Here is a 12,536-nt window from a genome sequence, read left to right on the forward strand (position 1 = left end):
GTGATTTTTGTGAATGTGAATCACGACGCCATTACCAGCTATGCGGGAAATAAAGTTGAAAGTTATTTTACGAAATGCGTGTGCTTTTTTGTTCAATGTTTGTATTTAATTTACTAAGATTTTGTACAAGTATTTATCTATAATTTATCATATCAGAGTGATTTTTTGTTTATTTTTTGCTACAAAATAGCTTAAGTACAAATCATTCGAGTCACCGGTAATATGTGGTTGTCATTTACTACAGCACATCCACAAATATATGAAAACATGATCTGAAAAGTTTTCATTTTTCATCTTTAATTGATTTAGAGTTTATATTTAATTTAATTAACAAATCAAAAGGTGATCTATCAAAAGTTTTTTTTTCGATAACAGAAAATAAGACGTTAATTAAAGCAAGCTCCTGGCATAGATCTAATTAATAGGATCGTCAGTTACCACATTGCGTCCGTTTGAAAAAAAAAAGTACATGACTTAAATTGATTTGAATTTTGATAATATATCAATTGATTAATAAATATATTTGGTAAATTTATTTGAGTTAATTTAAGAACAAATAAATTAAAAGGTACCCATTTACGTTTTCAGATTACAAATATTTAACTTCACGTAGAAAGCCCCGACAATTTTCTGGATCCGTGGAACTTAAGTCGCCGTTCTTTTTATTTTTTTTTATTTTGAAAGGATATATACAAAATTATATATATTCAGCCCTTGTTTAGCCATAATTTATTTATTTTTAAAAATACGCTATTTTTTTTTAAGGTCTTGGGTAACGATATCCACAGAGTAACACAATGGCCACAGAGTTACACGGGCGGCCACGGTGCGACACAGTGCTTTTTCTTGAATTTTCCGATACACATACACGGTACACGGTGCGACACAGACCGTTTTCCACCGTGTTTTTCCACGGTAGGTGTCGGGATACTCGTGACTTGTGTGTATCATTCATGCAAGTTTGGTAGAGATAGGACAAGTATTTACTAAGATACAGAACCTGCAAAGAAAACTTTAACCAGGTCCGAACGCCGACGCCAAGGGTGTAGCAGTAGCTCCCCCTGACTTCATCTTGGTGAGCTAAAAACGTACATGCATATAGTTTATAGAAGAAAAGTGATAAAAATAATATATAATCAATTTTTATTATTTAAAAGAAGTATACATGTACATTCAATATAATTACAAGAACATTGGGAAATACATGTGCGGGTACATGAAATTGAAAGACATTGATGGTAATACAATGCATTTTATAAGTGAGAATCACAGTTTAAGGAAAATTCACTCCATCTATACATGTAGAGTTTATTAAAAATCATTGGAAGCACCATTTAAAAAGAACACATGTCCTCAGTGACTTATCAACTGAAGACTTTCACTGTCATCTCCATCATTTGTACTATTCCCAATGTCTAAAGCAATTTCACGGACATCAAAGGTATCCAAGGGAATAACTGTCTCTGTTTCGTTACTTAAGAGTCTCTGGGACTCTGGGTGATCCGCATCCTCAATATCTCCGTCACGTACTGATCGATTAGTTTGAAGATGTTCCAGCATTCTTTGTCTCTGAGCTTTTTTCTCATCTCTATAACAAGCAGCATACTCAAATGTCTCGTACAGTGCCATGACCAGGCAAAATATCCCAGCAAGCATAACAAACTGAAATAAAACAAACATAATTTACATGTGTTCATAACCCATTCAATATCTGCTGTTAATAAAAATATCACAATTCTCATTAAAATTGGGAAATTTTAAGAACAGAATAATAAACACATCAGCTCTAATGTTTGCATGCACTTACTTTGATTGCACACTTCTTCAACAAGATACTTGTAAGTTTGGTCAATTGAACCATAAAATTCAAGATCAAAATGGCCACACTAAGGTTAATATCCTATTTGCTTTGATGATTTTTATCATGGTATATGATTCCTTTACACACTTTCGGTCTTAAGGATGACGTTTACTCAGAATGAAAAAAAATTCCACTGATGATAATGAAAAACCAACTACTGTGTGTTGTAGACCTTACATAGTAGTGTTATTCTTCACTTTCAAATAAGTAGGTCAATGACCTACTTTTTGAGTTAATGGCCATTGAATAAGAAAAAACCATAAAAAATTTACTCTTTGATTAAGATTTTCTTAATTTTGAATATAATACAAATTGCTTAATTCTTTGACAAATGAAATACAGTTTATGAATGGTAGTGACATTAAATAGATACAAAGAATTAAGTTTTCATTCAAAATTGTTTATGGTATTTTAGTCCGAATTACCTCTATCAGTTTTCAAATAACTACCCATTTTTGATTCAATATAACAAAAAACTGAATGATGATAATGCTAAAACATTTATAGTATTAAACTAAGTATAATGACCTTTCTCTCCTGGCATTAAATTTTTATGAGGTCAATGATCAAAATTTTGAGATATGGTGTCTTTTATCATTTTTAAGCATTTTTCAATATTTTTGTAGTGTGTGCCATACGATTATCTTAATGAAAAAGCAAGATAAAACCAACAGAAAATATGCAAAATAATGTTAACTAACAAATAAAATCTTAACTTTTAATATTATAGTACTATCAAAAATATTACAGTGGAAAACAAAACTTGAAAAATGTAGTCCGAATTTCCTCTGCTTTGCTAAAAGTCAAACTTTTTCAGAGCCTAATACCATAATTTAGTAAAAATATTGATTGTTATGTCAATAATAGTTCATTTCATAAATACTTTTTGTATTTAAAACAAATTTTACTCATTAAATTGAACTTTTTAACAATCCGGATTTGAGAACTCAAACCCTGAGTAAACAACGTCCTTTAGATAAAACAAAGCCTTCCATATAACACAATAATTACCTTGAGGGTCCTTTGAGACACGGGTTGTTTTGGAGCAGCATCTGGACCAGCCTCTGGGCATGGCCTCTGGTAACTGTCATTGAGGAACCGCCCATCCATTGCTTCCAGTACCAGCCTACAAATACAACAGGCAAACTTGTTATATAACAGAAAAATGAGCACGACCCAATGACATATTTTTCATAACTTGCCCCCCTCCTTGATTTTTGATTTTTTTTGTAGTTAAAAGTTTTGAGATATATGTGTATCAGTGTATACCTAGTTTCATAAAAGAATGAACATTCAAATAAAATGACAGAATGATTACCGTTTCCTTTCGTCAAATTGTTGTCTGGTTATCCATGTTCCATGGAGTTTTAATTTCCAGGATTGGATAAATCCAGATCCATATGAGGAGGTATCTGTAATGTGAGGAGTTTACGATTGTGAATATGTCAAAGATTCATGATATTCTTGCCGTCTTCTTAAAAACAGAAATCTTTCTATTCAATTCAAGCTATAAATAATTATGCGAATTGTATCCAATGTTTGTTAAGGTGATATCTAAAAAGTAAGTAATAACAGTGATTTCTTCTATCATAGTATGAGTGTTTGACTCTCAATGTGTATCCTATTACAAAATGCAAAGCAAAGTCATGATTATCTGTAAAATATAAAATTTTTTAAAAACAATCCAATTTGTATGTGGTAAAACATATACCATGGTCAGTGATAAGAATGGTCCACACTCCTGTTGGATCCTCCCCCCAACATCTTACTGTGCTGAAAGCCCAGTCCTGGAAACCTGCATCAGACCTATACACAGAAATATATATACAAAGTCAGCAAGCAAGAGTTTGACAAGATGTTCATGCAAATGAGGCATGTCAGAATGACTGACTAAATGGATATCTGCCTTATTAAACTTATGGAATAAAATAAGACACAGTTTGAATTATGATTTAAAACACCATAGCTAAAAATGGAGGAGTTTGAGACAAATTATTATATCACTGTATTGTAATTTGAAATTGTATACTATACATGTACCATACTGAAATTTGTATACTGTAGATCAAAAAATAATCTTGATGGTTTTGATATAACTATGTTCGTGAATTAAATCCACAATTTCAAATAAATTTATTTAATTTCACATAAACTGATTTATTTTTGATTTTCTTGCAGCATGAAATTAAAACAATCGCAATTTGTACTTTTTGAGAGATGATGAAATTTTAACACCAAGGAATTAAAACTGACAGACAAGGGAACCTGGTTTACAAAGTCTGTGGATTTAACAGTAATTCTTCCTTGAAAAAAAACCCACTTTCTGGTGTTACACATAGAGGAATTAAAAAAAGGAAACAGATTATGTAATTTGATCCTCCTTGAAAGGAAGACACTTGTTAATTTCTTTTAATTCCTTTCCTTTTTGATATATTCAATCCTGGATATATGCATCGAAGAGATAAATGGAGTGACAAATAAGAAGTCATTGTTTGAGTTATATGATCTGCATATATATGTCAAGTGGCATTTATATTTCACTACATAAATGTAAGTGAGCACTTAAAATCACTAGTAATAATGGTTCTACTTTGTCCACTTTGTGTAAATTTTCCCTTGTCCTTTCTGGCATAATTCTTTTGATAGAAGTATAAAAAATGAATAACCATAAACAATTTTCAGAAAACTTTTGATTTAAGGCCTAAACAAAATCCTCAATAGATTAATTAATGATATTTATGTCATATGTGAGGAAGCATATAAAATAGATTCAACTCTGTTCATATATCGACACCCAAGAGTCAGCAAAGGGTTCAAATTGCAAAGGAGGGTCAAATTTCTAAATGAAACTGCACAACAAAAAACATTTAAAATCACATCTTTAAAACATAACATTTAAAATTTGTGAATTTATTTTATATAATTATATGCTATCATAAGAATTTTATCATAGCCATGGCCCCAGGGGACAGAAAGTTTTACACAAGTCGGTAGAGGGGGGTCCAAATTTACAACACAAAATTAAAAAGAAAATAGAAGAATGAATTCTAGACCCTCAATTGCTTACCGGTCCACTTTTCTGGGTGTGGCCACAATGGAGTTGGTACCACTGGGACATACCAGGGTAATCTCTAGATCCCCACGGCATGGATGAGTGATTGTCACAAACAACTGCACATGTTCCAGAACAAACAAATTCAAACCTGAGATGTCATTTTTTGTCACTACAAAATGTCAAACACATGTATTATTGGTTATAAATGAAATATTTAAAAAAAAATGTCTATTAAACAATCAAATCATTGCATTTATCATTTTATATGTCTATGAGAATCATTCTGGAACAAACTATTCCAAACTTGCGATCTAATAAGCCTCAGTAACTTTGATACTATATATAGTACCTGTATGAGTGATAGTCAGAGGTTGATTGGTCCCTTTTGGAATTTGGAGGTGGATTTCATCACTGGAATACAGGTATGATGTAATCCATGGCACAGTTTCCCATATCTAAGCAATACACATGAACAAATAAATGCGCTATTTGTGCCTTCAACTATGTTGTTTAATCTTTAAATAAAGTCACATTCAAGATAAAATACACTGAAAGTAATTAAACCCTCTAGATTTCATGAATTTTCAATCTAAGAAAGAACTACCGGTATATGAGTCAAAGGTCCCCATAATTCGCAATTTTTAAAAAAGGTTTCAGGTACATTACATTGTTATGTTATTTTATATTTAGAATAGTTGATATAATATAGCCTTTGTTTTTCATCTATTTCTTTGATTTACTTGCACTCATGGCAGTGTATGATGTCAGAAGTGTCGCTATTTTCGTAATTCAATCAAAATCAGGCAAAAATTGATATTTTTCTTTACTTTTTTTTAATGGGAAGCACAGATCAACACTTTGAACCAGAGCAAACTTTTGGTCACTTTTGTGCATTTTAGGGGGCCTATTTAAATGGCCCATATCATATATTGACTTTTAAGTTTTATTTGCAGTATTCATCATCTCAAGCCACAGTCCAGAATCATGTACATTTTTCAGTACAGTTCTCTCCTATCTATGCTGCTTGATTGTAAAATATGTATTGTACAAGTATTAACTTGAAAATTTACACTTATTATGCGATATCATAGTTAAATCAATTGAATTCTGCATGCTGTGTGCTAATATATATGCATCAGCAATAAACATTTTGTGAAATTTACAGATATCAAAGGCCACATCAAAGGTCATTTTCCAACTTTGCTTTACATGCATTGGTTAGAATTTTTTATGAGCTATGAGGTATTCTCTTTCTAATAACAATGGCCAGGTAGGAGAGGAGAGTACATGAATTTAATAACCACAACAAAATTAATGTTTGTGACGATGGTTTCCACTCTGACCATTGAACATAAATGTTTATAGGGTGCTACTTAACTGATGTGTAATATAATGTTAGATCACCTTAGCTGCATTGACTAATCTCCAGGCTTTCATGACCCCAAATCCGTGTTTGTGACTATGATATAATCCTGCCTGGTTTCTCTTCCACTCGGAGTGATCAACATCAACCTAAATACAAACACAAAGAATGTAAGCTTAATGAATGATTTCATTCTGACTTTGACATGCACTGTATTAAAGCAAATTAAATCAATTTAAGGCATATTTCAATTCCATATTCTTCTATGGAACAAATCAAAAAACGTTCAGAGAGCATGAAACCACAATCATTTAATGTTAAAAACATTTCTTTAAATTGGTAGATTATTTCCCTTACTATAATGATGATTAACATAACTGTAACAGAAATTATCTATATTTTAAAAACCATGTTCAACATTAATGGCCTGTGCTCAAAACCCATTATGGCTCACTTTCTGAGCGGTCAGTATGATGAGGTACTGGATATCTCTCCAGGTCAGACAAGGGCGAGCCTGTAACATCAGAGCCAGCATCCCCGCCGCTAGGGGAGCTGCTGCACTGGTCCCTGAGTGGGCGGTGGTACAGCCTTTCCCTCCCCTCTGTGTCCAGTCAGTTGTCACCTAATGTAACATAAATCATGAGGTTGTTACATTTTTTTTTATATAAACTCATATTCTAGATCATGAAGAGAGCATGTAAGTGAATACCACTTGGGTGAATATTGAAGACAAAGAGATATTTGAATAAGAGAGTTTATGCTAACATAATTCACCTTTATGTGTTTAGCATACCAACTTTATATTGAAGTTTTGTAATTATTAACTGACCTGAGCAAGATATATTGTAAAGATTATTCTTGGGAGCAGACTTACAATGCTTCTATGCTGTGAGGTTCCACTGCTGAAGGTCACAGCAAGCATAGATGCACATTTTTCAGCATAAAAAGGCATATTTCCATCTTCATCTATTGCACCTATAATAATGTAAGTTTAAGCTTACATTTCAACAGTTAACTTCTTACCTAGTGAACCATGTACATGTAAAAATCTACATTTAATAAAAAGATTACCAGTGGGAAAAATTTCCTGTGTTATACTATATACCAAGCACAGGTCATATATGTTTCTTATCAATTAGTAAGATATGAATAAAAACTGGCTGATGTTGACCACACAGTGTGCTCAGACACTTACCTACAGTGACAGTGTATATGGAATTGGCATAACCATCATAGTTACAGTTGTCTTGGAAACGACCTCCATTGCCACTAGCAACAACGTAGATGCTTCCAAACCCTCTCCTGCCGAAATCAATGCCATACTGCATGGCTGCCTGCAAGCAATAAATGTAAGATGTTGTAAGTTCAATGCATCTAGCCAAATTTCAATTTTCAACATTTCATGAAAACAAACAAACCTTAGCAAATACATGTGGTCCATCCACAGTTTTCCCATCATCATCAGGGCCCCAGCTGTAAAATTATTTTTACTTTAATGTATAATGCATCAGTACAAAATGAAGAAATATGACAGACAACCTATCACAAGTACATGTAATTTTAGAGAAACAAGTACTAGTGCCCATGAAACATTCCTGTAAAATTCTATACATTCTTTCAAATTAAAATAAGCTACACGCTACGCTCCATGTTAGTACACATGCAATGTTACATGAAAAAAGTATGCATATCTCCATTATTCTCCATACATGTCCTAGGCAACTGACAACCTAACTAAAATATTCTATTAACACCATGTTTTGATTTAATTTGCGATTAAACATTTTGGTTGAAATGTTTACGCTTCCTGTGTTGACTTATGCTTACAGTTCACGGACCCTCCAATAAGACAGATACTTGTCACTGGCTTTACAGTTTTCTTACCTACAGCTGTAAATATCATTAATCTGTGATTTCTTGTTAAAGGCCTTGGCTTCCAAACTATCAGTCATCGGTCCATCAAGAACTTTGAGACCTGATACAAATAAAACCATTAGAGAGACTCAAGTTTGTCAAAGAGAGTAGTCAATTCAGTCAGTTAAAAACTAAAATTGATAACTTGTACAGATCTGCAAATTGACATATGTACATATTACAGATCAAAGTATGTTTTGTTACAGAGTATGTACTCTGTTCTTCAGTCTGAGATAAAAAAAAAATGAAGCCAAGATTCAAGAGCTATTTCTAGATCTGGAAATGTATTCATGAATAAAAGGATAGACTGGTTAGAATTACAGTAGTTATAAATATATACATGTAGATCTATTAACATGTAAGTAGGAATATGGAAATATGGAAATATGAATACCTGAGAACTTTGCTCCATATGCCACCCCGACAGCACAGTGAGAATTTGGGACAGCTGCTATTTCTCCAGCACACCTGGTTCCATGATGGTTTGAATCTGAAATTATTTCAATGAAATCATCTTATATTTTACTAGTACATGTATTGTAAAAAGTATATCAATGACACATTTATACCTGAGGGTATTAATTCTTCTGATTTATGGTGTGTCATACAAATACTATTCAGACACCCACTGGTACTTTAAATTGTAACAATACATGTATTTTATATTTAAAGTAGTTCAATACTAGAAAATCACAAAATCAAAACAAAACTTATCAACTGCTGGCTCTTAAATGATGATTTACCCTCCTAAAGTTTTTATTTTACTTATACATTAATGGAAACTACATGTATATGCATCAGTTACTGGTATGTATTCTGGTGTATTTTAACCATACACACCTTTTGAAGCACTTGGGGTAGGGTCAGGGTCATCTGAGTTTAGGTCCCAGCTTCCAGCACTGTTATAGTTGTCCCTGAGGTCAGGGTTGGTCCATTCCACTCCGTCGTCAACAACAGCGACCGTGACCCCATGACCTGTGATATTCCTACTCCACACTCCCGTCACATTTATATCCATGTCCCTGTTCTTATTGTTGATCTGATAAATTTCAAGATACAATGTATTAATTAACCTTCAATAATTAACTACATCTGAAACAGCAATACGGAGCTGTTGTGTCAAGATTGAACAGAGACTTTGACAAATTCAAGGACATCAACGTTGAACTTACAAGATGCCACTGTAACTTAAAATATGGATCAGTGAAATGAAGGTCCACTTCCCTCTTGGTTCTCCTTCGTATATTTTGCTGACTGAATAATTCCACCATCGGGTGAGAGTCCAAGCACTGAGATAAAGCACCACTAATGAATTTGAAAGACACGTCAGGTATATGGGATACATATAAGTCATGTAGCAACTTAATGTAAAGCTTCCGATGGTCAAGTTCAAAGGCATAGGATCCATTTTCGGAATTGGAAATAAAATGATCAAGCTTGTTAGAATCAAATCCTAATAAATAAGTGTTCTCCATAACTTCCACATGATCAATAAAGATTAATTTGCATTGATTTGCTATCTCTTGGACCCCACTTTGAATGGGATTGTTCACACTATTTCGTTCTGTGACACTTTTTTCTTTTTTGCCAGCTTCCTTCACTTTCACAGCCCATATAAGAGAGTTTTCTGCCTTGTCCACGTGCTTCGGAAAAGGAATTTCTTTTGAATATTCACCCAATATTTGTAGTAAAGCGCCATATACAATGAGCAATTTAATAATTGATCCATAGTCAATTGGCATTATTGGTGACAAGTCATATCATCTGAAAGAAGATTTCAAAATTGTGAACTTTTAAACAGTCATGGAAACATAATCTTTAACTGAATTTTACAGAGATACGTATATTGCCTTACAAAAATCTTAAAAATATGCTCGTGCTCTCTCTCTCTCTCTCTCTCTCTCTCTCTCTCTCTGGCACACATTGCAAAAACTCGATCCTTGAAACATTCTTCTGACATATTATATATTAACTTATCAAATTTACAAATCTATCATTAAGTAAAAGCAAAAGTACAGTTGGTTGTACTAAACTGAAAGTAGATGTTCACTATGTGTAATACTATTAAAACATTATCATTATATAAGTCTTCTGAAGATTAAACACACATGCAAATGATGCAATGAATCATTTTCTAAAATCATAAATGTACCGTTTTCAAGACAAATTAATCATCACTAGGTCTAATTGAACACTTGAAATCCTTAGTGCTACAATTTTGAAATGAGTACGTCAGTAAAGCACAGAGATGTAAATTGCAGTGTCAGATAAATTAGATAAATTCAGATAGAACTGATAGACCAGATGTAGAAATTGTAAACAATACTTACGTTGCACTTCAGTTTATTGAATATCAATGTAAACACATCCCGTCTTCGCCTTGGCCTACGTGTTCTCTTTGTGAGGCGGGTCACATCTGTTGCAAAAATTGCTCCAGAAAATTAGACAGTTAAATAATCAATCTGTATCGTTACATCAAAGTGAAGAAATATCACAGCGTCACAGCAAGTACTAAGGATGGTCCATACCTTCACATAAATAGTAATTGGACTTGTTAATTGCTTGATCATTGATGATGATCAGCTGCACGTTATACAAATCGAAAGTAAAAGTAAGAATGTTGTTAATGAACAACTCGTACAGTGTACATGTTTAACCTTCATTACCCCCCCCCCCCCCCCCAACACAATAGGAGTCGGAACCGGGGGAGGGGGGTTCCCCACTTTTTTTTTCAAAGTTAGACCTAACCATCCGGCACATATCATCAGGGAGGGTCCAACCCCCGCCCACTTTTTCTTGCAGCAAACACAATTGTAAAAAAAATTGAAATATCGGGGAGCCGTGCCACCCCCCCCCCCCAACTATTTTCGGTAGAATGTAAGGAATTGAAATGAAAACAAGGAAATATTAATAGTGATATTGAAGATTGGATTCATACATGTAGGTATACATATGTAATGAACAACTCGTACAGTGTACATGTTTAACCTTCATTACCCACCCCCCCCCCCCCCAACACACACACACACCATAGGCGTCGGAACCAGGGGAGGGGGGTTCCCCACTTTTTTTTTTACTTTTTTTTTATTTTTTTGCAAAGTTAGACCTAACCATCCGGCACATATCATCAGGGAGGGGTCAACCCCCGCCCACTTTTTCTCGCAGCAAACACAATTGTCAAAAAAATGAAATATCGGGAGGTATATAAGCCCCCCCCCCCCAGGATTGGGAAATTCATGATTTGGAAATATTTTTTATTTGATAGGTAAGATTTTTTTGGAGCTGAAGGTCTGTAGCTCCCGGTCAGAAAAAAATCGGATGGACGACCCAGGTCCGGCTGGGACCTACAGACCTGCGGCTATACACTTAACCCCCCCCCCTCCCACGGATTAGGATTATCATGGTTTTCGGAAGTAGCCATTTTTTCTTCTTTTTTTTGCTTGACAAGATTTCTGATTATTAGTCTAGCCGCCCCCCCCCCCCTCCCCCCCCCCCCCACACACACACACTTTCAATTTGCTTCCGACGCCACCGAACACACACACACACACACATTTTTTTTTTATTTAGGGGAAGGGAGTCATAGTGGTGATAACTTTTGTTTTATTTATTACATCTGACTTTTACAAGATAGGCAAATAAATGCGTTCATGCAAAACTTCAAATTTATGTTTGAAAATAATGTTAGTTCGGAAGGGGGGCAGGAGAGTCCCTAGTATTCTTTAAATTTCTTAATATAGCTTCAGTTTTTTAATTTCACTGTTGATTTCCTTTTTCACATTATTTCTTACACTATTTTTCTCCCCAAAAGGATGGGGAGGATGGAGAATTCCCCGATAATTCAATTTTTTCTTTGTATAGTAAAGAAAAATGTCCGGTGCTACGAGAAAATGTGGGAGGGATAGACCCCCGTCCCCCTCCCCTCCCGATCCTACGATTTGCATATTCGGTTTTAGCCTTGTGAACAAGTCTCCAGCAAAGAGAACGTGCTTAATAGGAAAAGGTATCAACTACGAACAAAAAAATTCAGGCTAAATACGGGAACCTATTATATTATTGGAATTTTTTTTGTATCTTATTTTTATCTCTTTGATGTTTTAATTTTGAATTATATTTCAATTTTGATATCCTATCGATTGCCTCGTTAACTAAATTTCTACATGATCGAATATGGCAAAAAGGGAGGATAATTTATTTGTGAAATAGTTGGTATATGCTTATTACAATACAGTTGTACACTCAAGCAATTGTCGTCTCCTGGAATTTGATGTGACCTTTTGAATGAGTGCACATCATCATGCGATCATATTCAGGAAAGTTTTGAAATTTTGTACATTTTATTA

General features: G+C 34.0%; 1 protein-coding gene across 2 annotated transcripts; it reads right to left on the reverse strand.

The window, feature by feature from the left end:
* Window positions 1-1,128: 1,128 nt before the first annotated feature.
* LOC128157017 (proprotein convertase subtilisin/kexin type 7-like) lies at window positions 1,129-10,778 on the reverse strand. Of its 2 annotated transcripts, XM_052819365.1 has the most exons (17): window positions 10,722-10,778; window positions 10,524-10,609; window positions 9,366-9,957; window positions 9,034-9,232; window positions 8,588-8,683; window positions 8,164-8,254; window positions 7,698-7,752; window positions 7,475-7,613; window positions 7,154-7,254; window positions 6,734-6,901; window positions 6,321-6,428; window positions 5,266-5,371; window positions 4,929-5,085; window positions 3,573-3,667; window positions 3,180-3,273; window positions 2,873-2,987; window positions 1,129-1,662 (listed from the first exon to the last, which is right to left on the reverse strand). In XM_052819365.1, exons 3-17 carry the CDS (start codon window positions 9,933-9,935, stop codon window positions 1,354-1,356), a joined length of 2,403 nt encoding a protein of 800 aa, XP_052675325.1. In that variant the 5' UTR covers window positions 9,936-9,957; window positions 10,524-10,609; window positions 10,722-10,778; the 3' UTR covers window positions 1,129-1,353. The 2 variants fall into 2 exon arrangements, with proteins under 2 accessions (XP_052675325.1, XP_052675326.1); XM_052819366.1 differs by lacking the exons at window positions 10,524-10,609; window positions 10,722-10,778 and adding an exon at window positions 10,346-10,438.
* Between the last annotated feature and the right edge of the window lie 1,758 nt (window positions 10,779-12,536).

Source organism: Crassostrea angulata, chromosome 7 (genome assembly GCF_025612915.1).
Source record: "Crassostrea angulata isolate pt1a10 chromosome 7, ASM2561291v2, whole genome shotgun sequence".
Taxonomy (NCBI): domain Eukaryota; kingdom Metazoa; phylum Mollusca; class Bivalvia; order Ostreida; family Ostreidae; genus Magallana; species Magallana angulata.